This window comes from Danio rerio, chromosome 1 (assembly GCF_049306965.1).
Source record: "Danio rerio strain Tuebingen ecotype United States chromosome 1, GRCz12tu, whole genome shotgun sequence".
NCBI classification, from domain to species: Eukaryota; Metazoa; Chordata; class Actinopteri; order Cypriniformes; family Danionidae; genus Danio; species Danio rerio.
Window position 1 is genome coordinate 61,137,470 of NC_133176.1, and position 25,031 is coordinate 61,162,500.

Below are 25,031 nucleotides of genomic sequence, written 5' to 3' on the forward strand. Positions count from 1 at the left end.
TTGAGGTTTGAGGGAAAAAATGCTGCTTTAATCTGATTTTTTATTTTATTTTAGTTTATAGTAGATTAAACAGATTTGCTTTTAAATATCTCAATGTTTTTCTGTTTGTTTGTTTGTTTATTTGTTTGTTTGTTTTTGCATTAAAACTGGTCAGTTTGCTGAACATTGAATAGGGTGCTGTTCTTCAGCTTGTGGTTTTCTAGTTATTTTGGTCAAACCGAGATGCACTTCAGCCAACTGCAGGTGTAAAAAAAAAAAAAAAACAGGAAATGGGTTTTCAGTAACCTACTTACAACTTTCCATCATAAAATAATGTAAAATCTTAAAATAGTCTAATCTTAGTGTAATCTGCGTCAGTTTTTCAGTTATAGTGGAGCCAGGCTGAAGCCTTAGATTATTAATATCTATAATTTTATTAATTAAATTATTGCTATGTAAATAAATGAATAATTTTATTTTTTAATTATTTTTTAAGTATTACAATATATATTTTTTAATATTAAATGAATATTTTTTATTATTAAAAGGATAAACACCATTGCTTTCCTTTAATTGCTTTATTTATTTTTTATTTACTGTTTTTTATTCAGACTCTGAACTTATTGTTGTGTATAAGTAATGTAAAATGTAAACACATTTTTATTTTCAGTTTTTAAGGTTGCTTCCAGAGAATCCGACTAATATCAGTGGTTCTGATTGTCTCATTAATAATGTTTCTTATTAAAACTATTATTATAATAATAATTTATGTAATATTAATAATAAATACGTAGTATAATTATTACAACTCTTTTTTAGACTGCATATTTGAATGTTTGATGATTGTTCAAGTTGTATATGATTTATAGTTTTTCTGTATTGAATCCGTGTGATTTATTGGCTGTGTTATTTTTGCTATTGTCGTAGAGTTTGGGGTGTTAGAAAAGTGCATTACAATAAAATGTATTATTAAGATACTGTACATCTACAGGTAAACATAATCCAAAGTGAAGCTCCTGGCTCCATCTAGTGACAAAATTTAAAAATACATCATAACACATTTATATTTATCTGAACATTACATTTCATGGATCATCCAAATTAGTTGTATGTACTAATATTGTATAATAGCTGATTGGGTAAGTAACATGTATTGCCTTGAGTTCTAGTTTTGATGATTGGTAAACTGCACTGATTTCCTTTATTTCTTCATAAACAATGAGGCAATCAGGAAGAGTAAAACTTTGATTAAAATGTGATCATTACAGAGTCATTGTTCATAGAGATGTTTTTATTGCTAAAGTCAGAGATGAAGGGAAATTAACAATAATTAAAAATAAAATCAAGCTCATTATGGATGGTGACATTTATCTGACAGCTGCTGTCCATGGTGCTGAATCCACGTCATACTGTGTTATATTATATTATGTATAGTTTTCTGTATTTAGAATGGAAAAATGTGTTTAAATTTACTACTAATACACATTATCAGAGAAAAAAAATGTAAATTATTTGCAGTATGTGTGGTTTCTAGATCAGTGGTTTCCAACTTCAGTAGCCACATTTAGTTTATCTCTTTGATTTGACTTACAATGTTCAGTTCATGAACCTCAAACATCATGAAGATCTGGACCTGCTGTGTTAAACAAGCAAAAGACATTGAAATAGTGCTGGGGGAAGTCTAAAAGGGATACAGCTGTGGATACTCACATTACTATAACATAATTTTATGACACTGTACAACAATAATTCATATTTTTAAATTACTGGGATGGTTGTGGTAGGGGTATGCATTAATAAAATACAATTTAATAGGTAATTTATAAAAATCATGAATAAAACTCTGTATGATTGCTTTTTACGTAACTGTGGTGGTTGGATTTAGAGTTGGGGTAGGGTAATTTAATAAATAATATGAATAATTCGCACTAACTTCTGACCGCAGTTGTGTCCCTTCTAGCAACAACCATAGTGTTGTGTAGTGTGTTTAAGGCCTGGAGTTGGGAAACACTGATTTAAATAATCTTACATGTGAATTTACATCTTCAGTTTACAGGCGCCATCTAGTGGAAGATTTAAACAACGCAGATCAGATTAAATTGAGTGTGATTATTCTTTTAAGTGTTTGTCCTGTAGGTGTCGCTGTGTGTGCGAATAGGTAAAGCTAGTAAAGCTGCTCATTACTGATAAAGATCTGAAGAAAGAGGAAGTCACTAAAGCAGACTGATGTAGAGACAGAGAGATCCACACACACACACACATTCACACACATCATTCAGAATCAACAACACACTCAAATGTCACAATGAAGATCCTCCTCATTTTCTTCTTCTTGAATTTACAGCTGATCTCAGATCAGAGCTTTTCTCTTTCAGTCACTGGATACTCTGGAGGAAGCCTGATGCTGGATTCTGGACGCTCTTCATCAAGTAACAGTCTGTATCTGTTAAAACACACCCACGGAGGATGGGGTTTAATAATACTAGAGAACAGCAGGCAGGATCTGTGGGTCAGTGACGGAAAGTTCACTCTGTACTTGAACAAAAACAGAAATATGCTCTTCATCAGAGATTTGACGCCGCAGGACTCTGGAAGATACACGATTCGGCTTTCGGCTGTTGAGGTTATGGAAATACACTTGAAGGTGATTGAAGGTGAGTCATTTTGGCCTATTACATTTATACAATTAAAAAATAATACAGTAGGGCAGTGTTTCTCAACCACGTTACTGGAGGACCACCAGCTCTGCACATGTTCCATCTCTCCTTAACCAAACTACTGATTCAGATCATCATTAGCAGAGACTGAAAGACCTGAAATAGGTGTGACAGACAAAGGAGACATCCAAAACATGCAGTGCTGGTGGTCCTCCAGGAACGTGGTTGAGAAACACTGCAGTATCAAGCAATATCTCAAGTATATATAAAGTAGGTTTCCATTTTACAAATGAGACCAAAACAGGATTGGGACAGTAGCTATATTTTCATCCACCTATTTTTATGTGCATTTTAGATTTTTGGACCAAGATGTTCTTAAAATTTGAAAATGTGCATAAATAACTTATGCACATAACTGAGTAGGATAAACTTTTATTCAATAAGAAAAGATGCACATAAACTACGATGGAAACACTTCGACTGAACAAATTCCAGTATGTGCTTTAAAAATGTCATGTGATTGTGTAAGAGATCATGAGACAATGAAAATGTGTGTGAATGTATAAACCAGCAGGCTGAGCACACTGTAACACCTAAAATTTTGATAATGAAAATGCCATAAACGTTTCAGTATTAATGCTATTATATTCATAATGATATCCAGAACTGTCAAGAGCGATTGTACTCCGCATCTCACATTCAAACGCCACCACATGTTCACTGCATGTCGGCATTTGTCTTCTAAGATGCAAAAAATGTATTAAATAAGGAAAAGACTCGCGCAGCTTCCCCAACTGCAGTAAAGTCTCTTTTTACCTTAGAAATACTTTAGATTAATCAGGATGTGTTGATTTTGTTCCCTTTGACTCATTGGAAGGAAATGCTGCTTTATTTGAATGTCTTTTTTTTACATATTCCAGTTTGGCGCATAAAGTTAATTCACATTTTTGGTTAGAAACATACCTCATGATTCTATTTTACAGGATTTTGTGATCTAGTTTTACTACTAATATTGATATGTGCAATTGAAGGTCAGCAAAAAAAAAAAAAAAAAAAAAAAAAAAATATATATATATATATATATATATACATATATATATATATATATATATATATATATATATATATATATATATATATATATATATATAWATATATATATATATATATATATATATATATATATATATATATATATATATATATATATATATATATATATATATAAGGCAGTGGGGTTACATATGGTCAAATAATTTTCCATAGAGTTATAAACATGCTATGACAACATACTGTACGTGTTTGTGTTACTTTTACATTTTCAACTTCATTTTTAAGTAAGGTCAAATTTATTTAGTTTATTTTTGTTTGAGTATAATGTAATTGTGTCAAAATATGTACATGTATTATATAATGGCGACATGTTTTGCAAAAAGATGGAATCAACACAAGTATATGAACAGACTAAAAATATTATTTTGAAAATGTTCAGCTCTAAAACCTTTTCAACATTCCCAAAAGTACATTTCAGTAACATGTTGTCTTATGCTGTATGTACTGTGAATGACAGATTCATGCTGTAAACGGTTGAAGAGACAAGAGGTGGATCTGCGACGGACTGGCAACTTCATCTGTGAATTTTCACATAATCATATTAATGATGAAAAGCTAGTATTCAAAGAAGGAAAAAACTCCATTGATATGATTCTTAACAGCACGTGGAGAATGAGCACCAGGTTCGGTTTGATTAATATGATAGATAAACAACATTTTAAAGTAAGAATTAATGCTGTGACACCAGATGATGGAGGAGTTTATTTATGTGGAGTTTGGGTCAACAAACACTCGTACAGTTACTACATTATTAATACTGTACATCTGTACTTAACTAGTAAGTAAAACAAACTCAAATGTTATTTTAAAGTTTCTGAAATCTGTGTGTGATTTGATGATGTCTGTGATTGACAGCTAAAGTGGGCGTGTCTACAGTGATTGGCTACTCAGGAGCTGCTCTGATGATCAAGTGTGAACATCCTCAACACAAAACCAAGACCAGATACATCTGTAAAGAATCATCAGCTGAATGTTCAGAAGAATGGAGGAAGAATGGAGATGTTTCTGTAGATGTGGACAGCAGAGCAGGAGTCTTGATGGTGTTTTTTAGAGAGCTGAAAGCTGCAGATGCAGGAACATACAGGTGTGGAGTGAAGGACTCTGAACATACTGAGAGATTCACTCAACTTCAGCTCAAAGTCAGACACGGTGAGGAAACAGCAGATACTTTAACTTGAAAATATAAAGTATCTATTCTGACAATCTTTTAACTTTATTTAAAGATGCAAAATATCCAAAAGTCATGAATGAATCTGTTCATCTTGGTGGAGAAGTGAAGATCAGCTGTCAGATGCCAAAAAAATTAAAAGTATGATTCTGCAAAGAGGAGTATAATAAGTGCTCCCAGATCAGGAGAGCATCTAAAGAGCCACAAATGACTCCTGGAGAGAGAGTTTACAATGTGAGTGTCAGAGATGCTGGAGTTTACTGGTGTGGAGCAGAAACCAGAGACACACATCTGACCTTCATCTCCCTGACCACTAAAATCCAGCTCAGCGTCATCAGTGAGTCCATTCAGATGATTCTGGAGTGAATACAGTCTGTTCACCATCATCTGTGTGTTAAATGTGTGTGTTTGTGTGCAGTGTCTCCAGTCGTGAGACGTGAAGGAGAATCTGCTCAGATCTTCTGCCCTTATGATTCAATCTATCAATCAAAGTCAAAGTCTCTCTGTAAGGGGAAGTGCTCCACTAGAGACACACGTCCTCTGGATGAGACTGTGAGAGAAGAGAAAGAGAGACTGACTCTGCATGAAGACGTCACAGCAAGCGTCTTCACCGGGACCATCACTGGACTGACAGCAGAGGATGCTGGGAAATACTGGTGCGCAGTGACATTAGACAGAGAGCTGAATTATCTTTACACTCATCTGATGGTCATCATCAAGCAGGGTGAGGAAGCTTCACACGTCTGAATGTGGAAAACTAGGCCTGTCCACTGATGTTCTTGTGTTTCTGCTCATTTCCAGAGCTGAGCTTGACTAAGTATGAAGGAGACGACGTGTCCATCCAGTGCAGACATCATGATGGAGATCAGAAAAGCTTCTGCAGAGCACATGAAGCCTCCGCGTGTGTGAAGGATGGAGATTCACTGGAGACCATCAGAGATGCTCGATTCTCTATCAGTGATGAAGCGTCTGCTGGAGTCTTTAATGTCAACATCACTGATCTGAGAGCAGACGACTCTGGGGTGTACTGGTGTGGAGCTCATGCTGTCACTAAAGTCAACCTCAGGGTTAAAAAGGGTAAGAAAAGAGCACACTACAGCTAATCTAATTGTACCTTTGTTCATATTGTTTCTATCTTTTGTCTTGTCTCTAAACCTAGTTCTGGAGGGCTGCACCCTGAGTTTAGATTTAACCACAACACCTGATTCAGTTATTCTGGTTTATTTGAAAACAACAAGGTATCTGCGTTGGAGAAGGGTTAGAACTAAACTCTGCAGGAATGCAGCCCTTCAGTAACTGAGCTGGACACCTCAGACACTTCCTCTAGCTTCTGGCAGAATCCCAAGGCATTCCCAGACAAGTTCTTGTCCTTTTGGTCATAACTGAAGCTCATGACTATAAGCGAGATTAGAAATGTAGATTGATTATTAAATCAAGAGCTTTGCCTCCCTGCTCAGCACCTTCATCACAGGAGAGCGGTATATCGATTTACCGATTAGTAAGTCACAGACAGCCCTGGCTTTCCTTTCCTGAATCTGAGATTGTCTTCTACCATGTTATCTCCAAACTAATCCCGTGCCTGAGTTTTCCATTCTGACTCAATGTCTCTAGCCTCCTTCAAGAGTTGAAAATCTGCCTCTCACATTGTTCGACCAGATAGCCACGATTTGTTTGGGTCAGTCCAGCTTCCTCCTTTGCCATCAGTTGGCAGCTCTGCCCGTTCTTTACTGAAGTGTCTAATACATACAGCTGTAAGTCAGATGATCATAAATGAAAGCTTGGTACTCCACACTACGTTTTTTGGGCTGCGAGCACAAACTAACTCCAGGAACAGACCTGTCCATCACTCAAAGACACAAGAGGGTGACTATCTTGCTCCATGGGGAGAAATTCAGCACATGGTGGCTGAGCTGGGGAAATAAGCAAGCCCAAACCAACTCACTGCCTCTAATCGTGGACTAGTTCCAGAGGCCGGACATAGAGGTGAGACCTACTATCTCTTGTTGGTACCATTCAACTTCCTGCACAAGCTCAGGCTCCTTCCCCCGGTGATGAGACATTCCATGTCGCAGAGCCAGTTTCCATGAGAAATGTTTGTTGTCATTGCTCTGGCCTTTAACCACCGGCCAATGCACAACACACCAAGGGTCCGTTCTTCGTACATGGATTACTCAGTTAGCTGGATTTGGATATTGACGATTTGACACGATCCAGGATCGTTTCGTTCTTCAAAGCTGATCCGAGAGTTGTTGTCATAGCAACAGTTCCTGATCGGGAGCAGGTTCAATTCATATTAGATCGGCTCAGTTCAAGCAAATATAATACAAAAAGTATGTACCGAATTCTGATATTTACTTACAGTAGTAGTTATATACACTTGGGAAAAGAGTAAATATTTTTTAAACTATATATATATATATATATAAAGTTATAGTTATTAATAAAATAAATAAAGTTATACATATTAATAAAACATGCAATCTGCACTCTCGAAATGAAAGTACAAAGACTGCCACCTGGTGGTGCACAGAGAAAACTTATTGATATGAACTTTTTAGATCGCTTAGTACAAATTGTGTATAATAAACAGGCAGAATATGTGACTTTTTTAAAGCAATAATACATTTATGCAGTCATGAACATGTTTTGATAGTTAATATGCCGGTGATTTGATGCTTCACAAAAGTTGCAGACGCCTTTACCAATATCAAAATGCTTTTGTAAACAACCAGTTATTCTTTACACCGATTAAAAAAAACAGCTACTATTATTAAACAAATCTTTTCTAAATGTAGAACTAAATACACTGATATGCATTGAAATACATGATGAATACTCTTGACACATGAAAGTGTAAAGCCTGCAGCTCACAACAAATGTGGAAGGTTATTGCGTGTCATATTCAACAAGCCGTTTACTGCTAATTTGATGTAATTTTGCTCACATGGAAAATTGAATATTAATCAGATGATGTCATTACGCTGCTGTGCCGTCAGCCAATCGTTGCATTGCTGATCATGATTTCGAGGATCGATAGATCTGTCCTTCACAACACACACTGCATGATCTCAGATCAGTTTATCCAGACATTCTAATCTGATTCGCGAAGTTGTTTGAAGAACCAAATTAGCGAGAGATCAGTTATCAAGATTAAAAGATCCAGGATCTGCCAAATCATCTTAGATCATTTAAGTGAGGTACGAAGAACGGACCCCAGGGGCCTCATGTACAAAGACTTGCGTTGAATTCATACTAAAACATTGCGTATGGACAAAGCTGTAAATGTGTGTACGCAGTAAAAAAAAAAATCTGATATATGAAACACTGCATATGCAGAATCCTATGCACATTCTCTTTGTACGTCTGAATAAACGTGAAACTGAGCGCACGTGCACGAGCACAAAACCCCTCCCTGCCTCCTCCCCATATGAATATGCTAATGACTCCACTTTGGCAAAAACAAATGAAAAAGCAATGGCAAAAGCAAGCAAGAAGAGAAACCTCACAGAATGTGAATTGGAGGTGCTCCTGTCTGAGGTAGACTAGAGAAAAACTGTGTTATTTGCAGGTTTGTCCTCGGGAATTAATAACAAACAAATAAAATAGAGTGAGAGAGATTAGCTGACGCGGTTAACACAGTGGGGTCTGAACATCGCACTGAGAGTGAATTAAAAAAGAAATGGTCCGATGTAAAGGCGCAGGTTAAGACAAGAACAGTGGTGCACCGTCAAAGTGTGGACAGAACAGGCAGGGGAACAGTGGATGCTGAACGAACACCCTTTGAGGAGAGAGTTGCCTCAATTGCAATCAGAGTTGAATTGAATTTTACAACTTTTACATTAAAAGATATTTAAAAAATATTATAAAATAAATAAAGTGCTAACTCCAAAACCAGAGTCTTGTGCAATAAGCAGGATGTTTTTTTTCTGAACATTTTGGCACTGGTTTTTATTGTACAATTCCATATGATTGAATTGTTTAATTCATTCATATGTTTTTTTTTTTTTTTTAATCGGGTAAAAGCCTTGTGCAACATAAAGAGCCCATATTCATGCATATCTGACCTATGTTTGGCTCAAACCATAACAGCAGCAATTAATTTAATTGGTTTAAAACCGAATGTCTATTGAATGTCAAACTAAGTTTACCGCGGTTCAACAGCATGATATGGAAACCTTAAATACCTGCTAGACATGCGGATGATCCCGCCCCATACAGCTGCCATTGCACGGCTCAAAGATGCTTTGTAGTGTGCAATTTAACACAACTGCCTCTAGGAGTCGTCAATGGAAATAAAACAAACACACAAGAAATGCACGTACGCCAGGCATGAAGTTGACGTGGACCAACATACATTCTCACGTTCATTTCATCGTTAGTAAATCCAAACGTGAGCGTGAAACCTGGCATACGCAAAGGTTTTGTGCGTACCCAGCATTGATACATGAGGCCCCTGGACGTTTTTGTTTTGGGAGTTTGGGAGACCCAACCATAGACATTTGGCTTTAGCAATACAATAAGGACAGACTTCAGCTTGGCAATATATCTAAAATAGAAAAAAAAAAAAGTATTACTGATCATTTTAGTCACAATTATTCTATAAAACGGATATACAAACCTTAAGTTTTAAAACAGATGCTTATGTTAGAAATAATTAGCATAAAAGAATAGAAGACTAAACATTAACATCATGAAATTTGGTAATTAAGTAAATGTCCTGTATTTCTGTTTGTCTTTTATTATTGCTGTTTGTGTGTTGATTTTATTTTTGTTTTTTTGTTTTTTTTTTAGATTTTTCTCTGATCATCATTATCATCATTGATGTGTGTTTGTTTGTGCTGCTGATCTGTGGATGCTGTACTCTGATTGTGTGTAAAATAAGACACAAGAGAACAGGTTGGACCATTTATATCATGAAGTATTTAATCAGTTTGAGTCTCTAAACTACAGTAAATCTCTCTTTATCAGATGCTGTGTTTGTCAGAGTTTCTCTCTCTCTCTCTGTCTCTCTCTCTCTCTCTCTCTCTGATTAATTCATTTTGTTTTGTTTAATTAGAGAAAAACTCGACATCAAACAAGAGAGCTAATGTGAAAAACACAACGGTGAGTTACAGTGTGTGCTTTACATTTACAATTTTATTTTTGTTTATTTCTCGTTTTACATTTTGTTGTAATAGAAATAACAATGCATGTCTTTTTAAATGACATGAACAATCCATGACGATAATTTCAATATCATTATTAAATATAACAGTATGTTATGTTTAAAAATCTTCTCATGAATAATCAGAGCAAGAATAATTTAATGGCTGGTTTAACTATATTTAAGAATCACATCTTAGCCTCAAAACACTTATTAAGTGCAATCCTTATGCTTTTCCATCACACCACCAATGAGCAGGGCCAGACGGAATCTGCGGACGTTTTTTGCTATTTCTGCTGAGAATTTTGGTAAAAATCTGCGGATTTCTGCGGAATTATTTTAGGAGTATCCAGCAGAGTATCATAACTAAAACCTTAATATATGAAATAAAAAGTAATAAATTACTAAATAAAAACTGAATAAATTTAGATTTACACATTTACAAAAAGTAAATAAACAGAATTAATCATGGGCTAAAAATTTGTAGAAATCTGCGGAATTCTGCGGAAACTCTGTGGAAAATCTGCGAAATTCTACGCGTGCAGATTCCGTGTGGGCCTACTGATGAGTAATTCTTATATGTGTTCCTGCTGTGCAAATCACTCTTGTATTTGATGTGCACATAGACAGAGAGGGGAGGGGGGGGGGGTGTTTTGTCTGATTTCTCAGCTCATTTTCTCTTGATTTCCACATGTTCAGTCATCAGACAGCGGACATGATCCTGCATCAGTGATCAGTCGTAATGAAGGATCTTCTGATGAGCTTCTGTACGCATCCGTCACTTTCCAGAAGCATCGAGAGTCTCTCAGTGAAGCTCCAGTCGCCTTCAGGACAAGTCAGGTTTACTCTGATTATGCCACAGTCGTATTTCCACAGTAAACTAGACTAGCTCACCCATCAGACTAGACTAACTCACCCATCACAGATCGTCACAGCATTCATTCATTTTCTTGTCGGCTTAGTCCCTTTATTAATCCGGGGTTGCCACAGCGGAATGAACCGCCAACTTATCCAGCAAGTTTTTACACAGCGGATGCCCTTCCAGCAGCAACCCATCTCTGGGAAAATCATCACAGCAGTAGTTCTTCATTTATTAGTTGATGTTTTGCTGGCATGCACAGATGACCGATCTGCCAATTCTGGGTTGGGTTTGATTGTTGTTCTGCTCACTGTGTTGAAATTTAACTGCTGCTCGTGTTGCTTTTTTTTACACCATCAAAATAGTTCATCATCTCGCTTTATCTGATCTGGTGACCAAGACAGGAATGAATCATTCAGAGTTAAAATCATCAAAGTATTTTCTCAATAGCTGAATATAAATTAGCTTTTGCCTGCTTTAGTTTCATAAATTGAATTATAAGATTTTATTTTGCTTCTAATAAATGCCTCATGAATTAACTTGCTTATACACTTGTCTGTTCCCTCTGCTCATCTATCGCCCATAGACAGTAGAGCATTCAGCTGCTCTGCTCCCCAGCTTTAGAACTCACTGCCACCTGAAACATTGACCCTTACATTATTCAATACAAGACTCAAAACTCACTTATTTAATGACTTGTATCACTTAATAGTATCTGCACTATTGTTGTGTATACTTTTATATTATTTCTCTTGTTGTTTTATTGTATGGTGTAAATAAAATAAATAAAATGTGTTATTATTATTTTTTTTATTATTATTATTATTATTTTAGTGTACCAATATATTTGCTGATGTTGTTTTTTTTCAGTTCATTTTTAAATTGGTTCTCAATTGTGATGTATTTAGTAGATTTCAGTTGTAAAATAATATTTTTATGAACACAATTTGTTTGTGGTTATTAATTGTTTATGATATTAGTCATAGAAAATGAAAGATAGAATTATTATTGCAGTGACAATGTTTAAAATTGACTAAAACATTTATGTTACATACTGATGATGTAACTTCTTTCAAAGAAAGAAATGAATAATAAAAATAACAATAATGATGATGATGATTTATTGTTATCATAAAAACAGCAATAATTTAGTTTTTATACTGTGGTTAATTCTGAGGCAGCTTTATAAAGTCAGGAAGTTTCTCTTGAACCTGAAGGTGTTTTTTGTTTGTGTGAGCAAAATGGTTTTTTTTTTTCCATCCAGCTCAAAGCCACATGAAGCAGCTGAAGGTTCAGGCTCTCAAACTAGTTTAACTGTGAACTGTGAAAGCCGCAGTGAGTCTGATGATGAACACTGATTATGAGCAGAAGACTAAACCAGCAGCTGCATCTGCAGCATCTTCTGAAAGCGGAAAACACGACTTTACATCTGTAAACCTGAATAAAGTCTAATAATCAAACAGGCAATATACCAATAATAGTAAAAGTCAAATGAATTTAACAAAGGAAATATTAAAAATGATTGTGTTGTGACTTGTTGCGGTATCATGAGTGAGACTGTCACAATAAAAGACTTTTGCTGTAGTTGATTTTAATATGAACGTATTCATTCTTTTAGTGGGATTTATTTGCTTTATTGATGAAAAAACTATTATGTTTCAGAAATAAATGCTCTTTAATCTTATTTGTCTTCATACTATTGTTATTGTGTGTTATTCATGGTTTCTTCTAAATATCTCAATGCTTTTCTGCTGTTTGCTGGGTGGATTTAAAGGTCAGTTTGCTGAAGATCAAGTTGTGCTGTTCTTCAGCTTGTGGTTTTCTAGTTATTCTGACCAAACCAAGATGCATTTCAGGCAATTGTGTAAACAACAGGAAATGGGGTTTCAGTACAGGCATGTAACCTACTTTCCACTTTCCTTTATAACATAAGAATGAATAATGCAAAATCTAAAACTGTTTGTCATGTAATCTGCTTCAGTTGTTCACAGTTATGTAGCAGAGCAGATTAAGTCTTAGATTGTTATCAGCAGAATTAGGCTATTATTAATTTTATTATTATTTTTAAAGTTCATTTAGCAGGTCAACTATAAAAAGTAAATAAATCACAGCTATTACACTAAACGGTCAGCAAAAAAAAAATAAATAAAAAAAAATTAAAAGTGTATTAATTTTATTTCAGTCAAAAAATGTACAAAAGGTCAGAATGCCTATTTACATGTAGAAGAAAATCCCTTTGCAGCATTATTTTGAAAATTATACAGGACTGCTCGTGTAGTTTCTGAATTCAATTATAAAATTAAAAGCCTTCCTCAATGGCCGATACTGGTCATCATAAAATAAGCTGTGGTTGTTTGTGCGTCTGTCGTTGTGTGTGTCTTTGTTTACTGTGCCGAATTCGTATCTTTTAATTCAGGTTATAAATATTCAAATATACTGTAACGCGTTGTAAAGCAAATGACCCTGAAGCGCTGTTTGGTTTTCTCCTTATATGGCGCTGAGCGCTGTGCTTCCGTTTAAAGACATGTGCAGATGCCAGACTTGGATGCTTTTAAATAGTGTGTTAAACTGTTTTATTCAGAAATAAGTGTGAATGTTGCGTTCTCGTGCAGCAGAATGCAACGAAATTAAATTAAATATATATATATATATATATATATATATATATATATATATATATATATATATATATATATATATCCAATAGAGATGTGCATAGCAAACAGATTTTTTATTATAAACAGGATAAACTGCATTGATTTCCTTTAGTTACGCTGGTACTCATTTCTGTTCAGACACTGAACATTTTACAGTCTGTCAAAACATGTTATAAGATCAAAAATGCAAAGTAATTTCTTCAAACTAATTTTAATTTCAAGGTTGTTTAAGAAAATCTTACTAATATCAGTGATTCTAATGACCCCATTCATCATGCTTTTATTATATTATTATTATTATTATTTTTTTTTTTATTATTATTATTATGGGCGATGCGATGTGGTGTCGCCTCACAGTTAGAAAGTCGCTGGTTCGAGCCTCCGGGTGGTCCGGTTTCCCCCACTGTCCAAAGACATGCGGTACAGGTGAATTGGGTTGGCTAAATTGTCTGTAGTGAATGTGTATGGTTGTTTTCCAGAGATGGGTTGCAGCTGGAAGGGCATCCACTGTGTAAAACATATGCTGTGGCGACCCCTGATTAATAAAAGGACTAAACCAAAAATACACTGAATGAATGAATGAATTATCATAGTAATAACAATAATTTATATAATATCAAATGATCAAATTATTGTTCAAGTTGTTTATGATATATTATTTTTCTGTATTGAATTCTTGTGATTTATTGGCTGTGTTATTTTTACTATTGTTGTAGTGTTTTGGGTTTTAGAAAAGCACATTACAATTTTATTATTATTGTTATTATTATAATTATTATTCTGTACATCTACAAATGAAAAAATTCCAAATTGAAGCTCCTGGCTTCATCTAGTGTCAAAAAGTTAAAAACACATCATAACACATTTATATTTATCTGAACATTACATTTTCTGGATCATCAAAATCAGTTGTATGTACTGTTACAGCCAGCTCGCTCCCGACCGTACCATAAAAAGAATCAGACACACAAAAAGGTATATAATGAAAAAAAAAACATTTATTAAAGGGAAGAATAAAGTATAACAAACTGTCTAGGGATTTGAAATAAATAAGAAATTTAGATGAAATTCTCTCAACAAAATACAAAACAAAACATAAGACGGCAACACAAAAGAGTTGGAGCAAAACGACATCTCTGTGGAATAACGGTCCACCAGAGGAAGTGCCGTTCTTCACAAAACAAAATTCAAATATATACATTCTCCATCCATAAATTAACTAATTAACGGTGACGTCACATTGCTAGGCCAGCGAAAGGTAAGAAAGAGAAGACAGGGTCGTAACAGTAATAATATTGTATAACAGCTGATTGGGTGTGTAATATGTATTTCCTAGAGTTCTGGTTTGGATGATTAGTAAACGGCGCTGATTTCCTTGATTTCTTCATAAACAATGAGGCAATCGGGAAGAGTGAAACTTGACTTAAAATGTGATCATTACAGAGTCATTGTTCATAGAGATGTTTTTATGACTAAAGTCAGAGATAAAGGGAAATTCAATAAATAAAAATAAAATCAAGTTTATTAATGATGGTGACATTTATCTGAAAGCTGCTGTCCATGGTGCTGAATCCACACCTACCTGTGTTATATTATATCATGTATAGTTTTTCTGTGTTTAGAATCCAAAAATTTGTTTAAATTTACGAATACAAATTATCAGAGAAAAAAAAAAGTTAATTATTTGCAGTATGTGTGGTTTTTAGATCCGTGGTTTCCTACTTTAGTACCCACATGTAGTTTATCTCTTTGATTTGACATACAATGTTCAGTTCATGAACCTCAAACATCATGCAGACCTGGATTTGGTGTGCAAAACAAGCAAAAGACATACAAATAGTGCTGGGGAAAGTCTAGAAGGTATACAGCTGCATATACTCGCATCAATACAGCATATTTTTATGACACTGTACAACAATAATTCATATTTTACATGACTGTGATGATTGAGTTTAGGGTTGGGGTAAGGGTAGATGTTAATAAAATACAGTTTCAATATTAACTAAGCTAAAATATGAACAACACTTGGTATAGATACTGTTTTACATCATTGAGATGGTTAGGTCTAGGGTTGAAGTAGGGGTAGATGGAAATAAATTACAATTAGTAATTTAATAAATAATATAAATAATTCTAGTTTATTTCTGGCCACAGCTGTATTCCTTCAAGCAATTTATTTCCAGTATGTGTGGTCTCTAGATCAGTGGTTTCCTACTTCAGTACCCACATTTAGTTTGTCTCTTTTATTTGACATACAAGATTTAGCTTGTGGACCTTAAAGATCATGCAGATCTGAATCTGGTGTGTAAAACAAGCAAAAGACATAGAAATAGTGCTGAGGAAAGTCTAGAAGGGATACAGCTGCGGATACTTTCATCAATACTGCATATTTTTGTGACACAACAATTCAGATTTTTTGGGTTTAAGTTTAGCGGTGATTTAATAATAATGCTACTAAAACAATTTAAGGGGTAATTTAATTAAAATATGAATAATGCCTGGTATATTTAGTGTTTTTACATTGCTGTGATGATTAAGATTAGAGTTGGAGTGGTGGTAGACGCTAATAAAATAGAATTAATGGGTAATTTAATAAATAATATTAATAATTCTCATTTACTTCTGTCCACCGCTGTATACCTTCTAGCAATAACCATAGTGCTTTGTAGTGTGTTTAAGGCCTGGAGTTGAGAAACACTGATCTAAATAATCTTACATGTGAATTTACATCTTCAGTTAACAGGCGCAGCGACGCAGTGGCACAGTAGGTAGTGCTGTCAAATCACGGCAAGAAGGTCGCTGGTTCGAATCCCTGTGTTCGCATGGGTTTCCTCCGGGTGCTCCGGTTTCCCCCACAGTCCAAACACATGCAGGTGAATTGGGTAGGCTAAATTGTCCGTAGTGTATGAGTGTGTATGGACGTCCCCCAGAGATGGGTTGTAGCTGGAAGGGCATCTGTTGCATAAAACGTGTGCTGGATAAGTTGGCGGTTCATTCCGCTGAGGCAAAGACTAAGCCAAATAAATGAAGGGACTAAGCCAAAAAGAAAATGAATGAATGAAGGAGTGTACATGCGCCATCTAGTGGAAGATGCGATTAAATTGAGTGTGGTTTAGTACTTATCTGAAGTAGATTCAGTGTTTGTCCTGTAGGTGTCGCTGTGTGAGTGAATAAAGCCAGTAAAGCTGCTCATTACTGATAAAGAACTGAAGAAAGAGGAAGTCACTAAAGCAGACTGTTGTAGATCCACACACACTCATCATTCAGCATCAACAACACACTCAACTCAAGTCACAATGAAGATCCTCTTCATCTTCTTTTTCTTGACTGTACAGCTGATCTCAGGTCAGATCTTTTCTCTTTCAGTCACTGGATACTCTGGAGGAAGCCTGATGCTGGATTCTGGACGCTCTTCATCAAGTAACAGTCTGTATCTGTTAAAACACACCCACGGAGGATGGGGTTTAATAATACTAGAGAACAGCAGGCAGGATCTGTGGGTCAGTGACGGAAAGTTCACTCTGTACTTGAACAAAAACAGAAATATGCTCTTCATCAGAGATTTGACGCCGCAGGACTCTGGAAGATACACGGTTGGGCTTTCTGCTTTTGAGGATATGGAAATACACTTGAAGGTGATTGAAGGTGAGTCATTTTGGCCTATTACATTTATACAATTAAAAAATAATACAGTAGGGCAGTGATTCTCAACCGCGTTACTGGAGGACCACCAGCTCTGCACATGTTCCATCTCTCCTTAACCAAACTACTGATTCAGATCGTCACCATTAGCAGAGACTGAAAGACCTGAAATAGGTGTGACAGACAAAGGAGACATCCAAAACATGCAGTGCTGGTGGTCCTCCAGGAACGTGGTTGAGAAACACTGCAGTATCAAGCTATATCTCAAGCTATTTAAAATGGGATTCCATTTTAACAATGAGACCAAAACAGGATTGGGACGGTAGCTATGCTTCCCTCCACCTATTTTTGTGTGCATTTTGGATATGCCCATTAAAAATCAGTTGAAACGCCGAGATGTACATACATTTTGAAAATGTGCATAACTGAATAAGATAAACCTTTTATTTGATAAGAAAAGATGCACATAAACTATGGTGGAAACTTCAGTATGTACATTAAAACAAGCCATGTGATTATGAGATAAGAGATTGTGTGATGATGAAAATGTGGGTGAATGGACAAACCAGCAGGCTGAGCACACTGTAAAACATCTGAAATGTTGTTTTGGTCATTCTAAAACCTCTTAACCGTTTCAGTATCAGTGTTATTATATTTTTTTATGACCTCCAGAACTGTCCAGAGCGTCTGTGCTCTGTGTCTCATGCCTTCAAATGCCACCACGTATTCATTGCGCATCAGCATACTGTCTTCTAAAGCACAAGTCATTTATTAAATAAAGAAAAGCTTCACACAGCTTCTCCTACTTTAGTAAATGTTGTTTTTATTTTAGATATTTGACGGCATTTAATTGTGTCGTGACGATTTTGTTCTCTTTGACTCGTTGGATGGAAACAGCCAATGAGTCTTTTTTACAGCATTTAGCAATCTAGTTTTATAGTTTTGTATGTACAAAGTACTCAGTTGTAAACAAATAACGTTAAAGTTTAAAACTAGCACTGGTGTAGTGTGAAAACAGCAGTAGATACTGTTGATTTTTTTACAACAATTAACAATACAAAGTGTTGAATTTACACACGGTTGGTGTAAAAAATGAACACCATCAGAAGTATAAATTTTACACTCCATAGTTTGGACACATACACTCTTAGTCAGTGTTAAATTTGACACATTGGGTGTTATTTTTACACTTGTGATATTGCTGTGTGTTTGCCTGAAAGTAATAAGTTATTAAATTATCCAGATGAATCATTTTAACTTGAATGAACTTAAACTGACTTGTTTAACTTTACAAAAAAAAGATAATGAAAAGATTAATGAAAGATTTCTATTCCTTTTTTTTTTTTTTTTGCAATTTAAATTAATATTTTAGCTCATAAAAATCACCTCAACTTGTTGTCTATATGTGGATAAAAGTATTTATTCAGAATTGTAAAGATATTACAAGGTTAAATCATGATGGTCATGTGTGTTACGTCAAAGACAAGAGGTGTGTCTACTCAGATCTTTACAAAGGTTTACAAAGTCTAAAAAAGGAAACATAACTATTTTTTTAAAATGTCTGGTGTAAAATCCTAATAAACATTTACTATTTTACTATTTTATTTATTTCCGTTAGGATTACCTAAATGATTTACATTTGCTAAATGTCAGAATAATGAAAGAAATGTTTTATTAATTTCTAGACAGTCACAAGTTTGTACACATATCCTTGATTTTTTTTTAGCTTTGCTTTTAAACTCTATAACTTTGGTCAGATGTTTTGGGTCTCCTTCCACAAGCTTCTCACAATAGTTTGCAGGAATTTTGGCCCATTCCTCCTGACAGAATTGCTGTAACTGAGTCAAATTTGTTGGCTGTCTTGCTCGCACAAGCTTTTTCAACTCTGCCCACAAAGTTTCTGTAGGATTGAGATCAGGGCTTTGTGATGGCCACTCCAATACATTCACTCTGTTGTCCTTAAAGCACATTTGAACTAATTTGGCAGTGTGCTTATAGGGTCATGGTCTGTTTGGAAGAGCCATTTGTGGCCAAGTTGTAATTTCCTGGCTGATGTCTTGAGATGTTGCTTCAGTATTTCTCCATAATCTTCTTTCTTCATGATGCCATCTATGCATACTTCACAGTTGGGATGGTGTTTCTAGTAACACTGGTCATTATAGCCAAACAGTTCAATCTTAGCTCCATCAGAGCACAGGACATGTCTCCAAACATTAGTCTTTTCCCAGTGTCATTCAGCTAATGGTAATCTGGCTTTGTTGTTGATTCTGGCTTGTTGATTCTCCATGTTGTCACACAAGAAAGCAGCGAGTTTGAGCTTTTTCTTCAATACTATTCTACAGTTGTGCCTCACATTAACTCAAATGTTGTCAATTAGCCAATCAGAAACTTCCAAAACCTTCACATCATCATTTGAGCTTTTTCAGAGGCAGAATAATCTTATTGTGTGTAAACTTGTCTTTCAAGAAAAGTTATAACAATTTCTCAAACAAAAATCTCTCATTATTCTGCTATTAAGCACAACAGAAACACATGTGATCATCTTAACTTACCTAAAAGAGAAAAAGTTTAATAACATTAACATCTGACCTTTTTTAAATGGTTTTGTGCCTTTTTATACAGTGTATGTTAGCTTCTGCTTTCAACTGTACATATTTTCTAAAGTAATAAGTGGATTAGAAATGGCCACAAATTTAGCTGATGAGGGTAATGATTGGACAGCATTTTGACAATATTATACATGTATTTTATAACAGCCAAGTGTTTTGCGAAAGGATGGAATAAACACACAAATGTGTGAACAGACAAATAATATAATAATTTGTGAATATTTAGCTCAAAAACTTCCTCAACACTACTCAACTAACCAAAAGTACATTACAGTAGCATGTTTGTCTTATACTGTACATACTTTAAATGACAGATTCATGCTGTAAACGGATGAAGAGACAGGAGGTGAATCTGGGACGGACTGGCATCTTCTTCTGTGAATATTCACAGAATCATATTAACCATGACAAGGTTGTCTTCAAAGAAGGAAAAAACTCCATTGATGAGATTATTAACAGCACATGGAAGCAAGTCAGGTTCAGTTGGTTTAATATTAGAGATAAACGACACTTCAATGTAATAATTACTGCAGTGAAAGCAGATGATGGAGGAGTTTATTTATGTGGAGTTTGGATCAACGAACACTCGTACAGTTACTACATTATTAATACTGTACATCTGCAGATTATTAGTAAGTAAAACAAACTCTGTTAAATTTAATTTAGTTTCTGAAATCTGTGTGTTTTGATGATGTTTGTGATTGACAGCTAAAGTGGGCGTGTCTACAGTGATTGGCTACTCAGGAGCTGCTCTGATGATCAAGTGTGAACATCCTCAACACAAAACCAAGACCAGATACATCTGTAAAGAATCATCAGCTGGATGTTCAGGAGAATGGATGAAGAATGGAGATGTTTCTGTAGATGAGGACACCAGAGCAGGAGTCTTGATGGTGTTTTTTAGAGAGCTGAAAGCTGCAGATGCAGGAACATACAGGTGTGGAGTGAAGGACTCTGAATATACTGAGAGATTCACTCAACTTCAGCTCGACATCAGACATGGTGAGGAAACAGCAGATACTTATATATATATATAAATAAGTATATATACTTTATATGTATATAAAGTATCTCTTCTGACATTATTTTATCTTTATTTAAAGGTGCAAAATATCCAAAAGTCATAAATAAATCTGTTCATCTTGGTGGAGACGTGAACATCAGCTGTCAAATGGCAAAAAAAATGAAAGTATATTTCTGCAAAGAGGACAATCAGAGGTGCCAGATAATGAGAGCATCTAAAGAGCCACAAATGACTCCTGGAGAGAGAGTTTACAATGTGAGTGTCAGAGATGCTGGAGTTTACTGGTGTGGAGCAGAAACCAGAGACACACATCTGACCTTCATCTCCCTGACCACTAAAATCCAGCTCAGCGTCATCAGTGAGTCCATTCAGATGATTCTGGAGTGAATACAGTCTGTTCACCATCATCTGTGTGTTAAATGTGTGTGTTTGTGTGCAGTGTCTCCAGTAGTGAGACGTGAAGGAGAATCTGCTCAGATCTTCTGCCCTTATGATTCAATCTATCAATCAAAGTCAAAGTCTCTCTGTAAGGGGAAGTGCTCCACTAGAGACACACGTCCTCTGGATGAGACTGTGAGAGAAGAGAAAGAGAGACTGACTCTGCATGAAGACGTCACAGCAAGCGTCTTCACCGGGACCATCACTGGACTGACAGCAGAGGATGCTGGGAAATACTGGTGCGCAGTGACATTAGACAGAGAGCTGAATTATCTTTACACTCATCTGATGGTCATCATCAAGCAGGGTGAGGAAGCTTCACACGTCTGAATGTGGAAAACTAGGCCTGTCCACTGATGTTCTTGTGTTTCTGCTCATTTCCAGAGCTGAGCTTGACTAAGTATGAAGGAGACGACGTGTCCATCCAGTGCAGACATCATGATGGAGATCAGAAAAGCTTCTGCAGAGCACATGAAGCCTCCGCGTGTGTGAAGGATGGAGATTCACTGGAGACCATCAGAGATGCTCGATTCTCTATCAGTGATGAAGCGTCTGCTGGAGTCTTTACTGTCAACATCACTGATCTGAGAGCAGACGACTCTGGGGTTTACTGGTGTGGAGCTCACCTCATCACTAAAGTCAACCTCACGGTTATAAAGGGTAAGATAAGAGCACACTACAGCTAATCTAATTGTACCATTGTTGAGTATATTTTTTGTCATTGATCAGCAAAACATGCATAGCATGCCATAATTTCATCCATACATTCTCCAACTGAGCTGTAGTCTCAGCAAGAGGCTCTTAAATTTTATTTTAAATGGACTTTTGTTGAGTATAATTTTTGTCAATTATCAGCAAAATATGAATGCCATTATTTCATCCATACCCCTTCAAGTTGATCTGGGTTGTGAGGACAGGACTCTCAGCCAGACTTCTCCCCAAACCAGGCATGTCAAACTTAGTTCTGGAGTTCTGCAGTCCTGCAGAGTTTATATTCAACCTAATTAAATCCAGTTGATCCAGCTAATCAAGCCATTCATTCAACCCAGGCCCATTGTGTAAACGTAGCCCCGCGGACGTTTCTGGAGGCCATGAAATACGTCCCAGGAGGTATGTAATTGCGCAGTTTTTGTTTACGCGAATCAACGAGAGGCCACTGTGCCGCGCTTTTTCACATCTCGAACGCCTCTCAGGAGCATTCGCCGTTTGTGCCCGCGCTGTTCTCGTGCGAAAAGCCACTGGAGGCCGCTGTTGAACGACCGTCTGTCCGACTGACTGATTGACTTAACGATCGACTGGGCGGCTGGCCAATCGGCCGACCCAGCCCGCCCTCCTCCTCCTCCTTCCTTAAACCCAAGCGACGATTTACAAGCCGTCCAGAAAAGAAAAGCAAAAGCCCTCGTCCAATTTTGACCGCGTTTTCAGATTTCGCTGCATTCTCGCCCCGTCACAAACTCGTTCGCTTTTATTGTTTGGATTCTGTTTTTCATCTTACATGATTCCTGGAACCGCTCTTCCCTGGACTGGAACCTGGTCGTCGCCACGGCCGCCTCCTCCGGGCCTCCTCTCCACGACGTAACACTACGAGCTAAGCAGACAAACTGGTTGCGGCGGGAAAGCCCGCCACACAGAGATGAGCCGTCACAGCCAGCGAGCGCGAAGACGCACACACCACCCAATAGCGTTCACTTGAAAAAAACAAATGTGGCCATACGTACCTCCGGCCACGTAAATCGCAGTCTCCAGAAACGTCCGCGGGGGCTACGTTTCTAGAATGAGCTTCAGTTGCATTCATTCATTCATTCATCCATTTTCCTTTAGCTTACTACCTTTATTCATCAGAGATCATCACACCGAAATGAACCGGCAACTTATGCAGCATATGTTTTACACAGTGGATAGCCTTCCAGCTGCAACCTGAAAGTACTGGGAAACACCCACACACTCTCATTCACAATCATACACTACGGCCAATATAGTTTATTCAGTTCCCCTATAGCGCATGTGTTTGGACTGTGGGGGAAACCGGAGCACCCGGAGGAAACCCACACCAACACAGGGAGAACATGCAAACTCCACACAGAAATGCCATCTGACCCAGCTGGGACTCGAACCTATGGCATTCTTGCTGTGAAGCCACAGTGCTAACCTCTCAGAAACTGAGCTGGACATCCCTGCCTCAGACACTTCCTCCAGCTCCTGGCAAAATCCTAAGGCTGTACCAGAAAAGCAGGAGACATAGCCCTTCCAGCATGTCATGGATCTTCTTCAGAAGGACTGGCCCAAAACACAGGTGAACACATCTGAAACAGAAGCCAGATCCAACTTAATGACTGCTCTCAGTGTGGCCAATGTACCTACAAAAATGTTTGGCCATTGATATTCGAGATCATGACCTTTTGCTCATGAAACAATATTCATGATGAGGAATGTAGATTGTCTGGTAAATCAAGAGCTTCACCTTCCGACCTTTCTCTTCACCACAACAGACCTGCTGCTGCTGTTGCTGTACCGATCTGTCAGCCACATCTGTCACAATTCACTGCAGACTGTTTCAGAACACAATAAAGGTTCAGGTCAGATGAAGCTAACAGATTTCCGAATAAAGCGCGGGAGTGTCCGGCAACTGGTTTAATTTTGGACGGGAGCGGGCGGTCTTACAACATTGCTTTCGACTTCCGAGCAAGCGAGCATACGTATGTATGTGTGTGAGTGAGACAGCGTGATGCTGCATTTAGCTTGCTTGTTGCTCTGTGTGTGTGTGTGTGTGTGTGTGTGTGTGTGTGTGTGTGTGTGTGTGTGTGTGTGTGTGTGTGTGTGTGTGTGTGTGTCGTTACCTCGTTAGCATGAACATGCGTGTTGACAAGTGTTCATACCAGCTCAAAACCACAGAAATGAGCTGAAGGTGCACAGTCTTAAGATGGTCTGTGAAGAAGCTACAGACTTTATTCAGGAAACCCACAGTGAACAGAGAGAAGAAGAAGCTGAGCAGAGGCGGTGTGCAAATCTGCAGAGCAGAGAATCAATTACACTCATTTTACTGCAGGAAAACGAAGATTAAATGCACAAACATACAATTTACAAGTGTCTTTATTCACCTTGACTAGCTTCTTTTATGAAAAAATAATCGAGTTCTATTGAAATGCTTTTACTCACTATTGTTCTTTAAAATGTGCACACCACAAACCACGTGTTTAAACAGATGATTATGTTAGAAATGTTTATGATAGAAAAATACACAACATTAATATCTCTTATATCTGTAATACATTATATCGAATTTCAGTAATTATGTAGATATTACTTATTTTATTTATTATATAGTTCTGTTTGTCTAATTCTCACTCTGTGTTTCTGTTTTCTTTCAGATTTCTCCAAGATCGTCATCATCATTACTGGTGTGTGTGTGATTGTGCTGCTGATCTGTGGATTCACTCTCACTGTGTGTAAATTAAGACGCAAGAGAACAGGTTTGATCATTACTGTGATTAAGTATTATAGTCAAATTCATTTGAGTGTTTGAGTCTCTAAACTGTTTCAGAGAATCTGTATTCTAAAAGTTTCTGTATTAGACCCATCTGTATGACAGTTTGTGTTTCTCTCACTGATTAATTCATTTTGTTTTGTTTAATCAGAAATAACCTCCACATCGGACAAGGGAAAGAGAGTGAAAAACACAGCGGTGAGTTACAGAGTGTGTGTGTGTTTACATTTATTTGTAGATAACAATTATTTGGTTATT

The 25,031-nt window shown here is 36.6% G+C and overlaps 2 protein-coding genes across 2 annotated transcripts in view; both read left to right on the forward strand.

Annotated features, from left to right (window-relative positions):
• The first annotated feature begins 4,259 nt into the window (after positions 1 to 4,259).
• LOC141375283 (polymeric immunoglobulin receptor-like) lies at positions 4,260 to 12,512 on the forward strand. The gene is made up of 4 exons (XM_073908018.1): positions 4,260 to 4,527; positions 5,336 to 5,641; positions 5,719 to 5,994; positions 12,184 to 12,512. Exons 1-4 carry the CDS (start codon positions 4,338 to 4,340, stop codon positions 12,231 to 12,233), a joined length of 822 nt encoding a protein of 273 aa, XP_073764119.1. The 5' UTR covers positions 4,260 to 4,337; the 3' UTR covers positions 12,234 to 12,512.
• Positions 12,513 to 16,790: 4,278 nt separating this feature from the next.
• The window catches only part of LOC101883825 (polymeric immunoglobulin receptor), a 10,348-nt gene continuing 2,107 nt past the window's right edge, over positions 16,791 to 25,031 (forward strand). The window contains exons 1-8 of the mRNA XM_073908007.1: positions 16,791 to 17,221; positions 20,142 to 20,459; positions 20,536 to 20,829; positions 20,931 to 21,209; positions 21,291 to 21,596; positions 21,674 to 21,949; positions 24,658 to 24,759; positions 24,925 to 24,971. Coding sequence (XP_073764108.1) covers positions 16,873 to 17,221; positions 20,142 to 20,459; positions 20,536 to 20,829; positions 20,931 to 21,209; positions 21,291 to 21,596; positions 21,674 to 21,949; positions 24,658 to 24,759; positions 24,925 to 24,971 — 1,971 coding nt within the window. The 5' untranslated portion in view covers positions 16,791 to 16,872. The remainder of the gene's footprint in view (positions 17,222 to 20,141; positions 20,460 to 20,535; positions 20,830 to 20,930; positions 21,210 to 21,290; positions 21,597 to 21,673; positions 21,950 to 24,657; positions 24,760 to 24,924; positions 24,972 to 25,031) is intronic.

Coding starts and splice junctions, on each gene's coding strand:
- LOC141375283 (XM_073908018.1), top strand. CDS start 4,338: ATGATTCTTAACAGCACGTGGAGAATGAGCACCAGGTTCGGTTTGATT. Junction 4,528..5,335: donor TGTACATCTGTACTTAACTA/GTAAGTAAAACA, acceptor GTTTGTGTGCAG/TGTCTCCAGTCGTGAGACGT. Junction 5,995..12,183: donor CAACCTCAGGGTTAAAAAGG/GTAAGAAAAGAG, acceptor TTTTCCATCCAG/CTCAAAGCCACATGAAGCAG.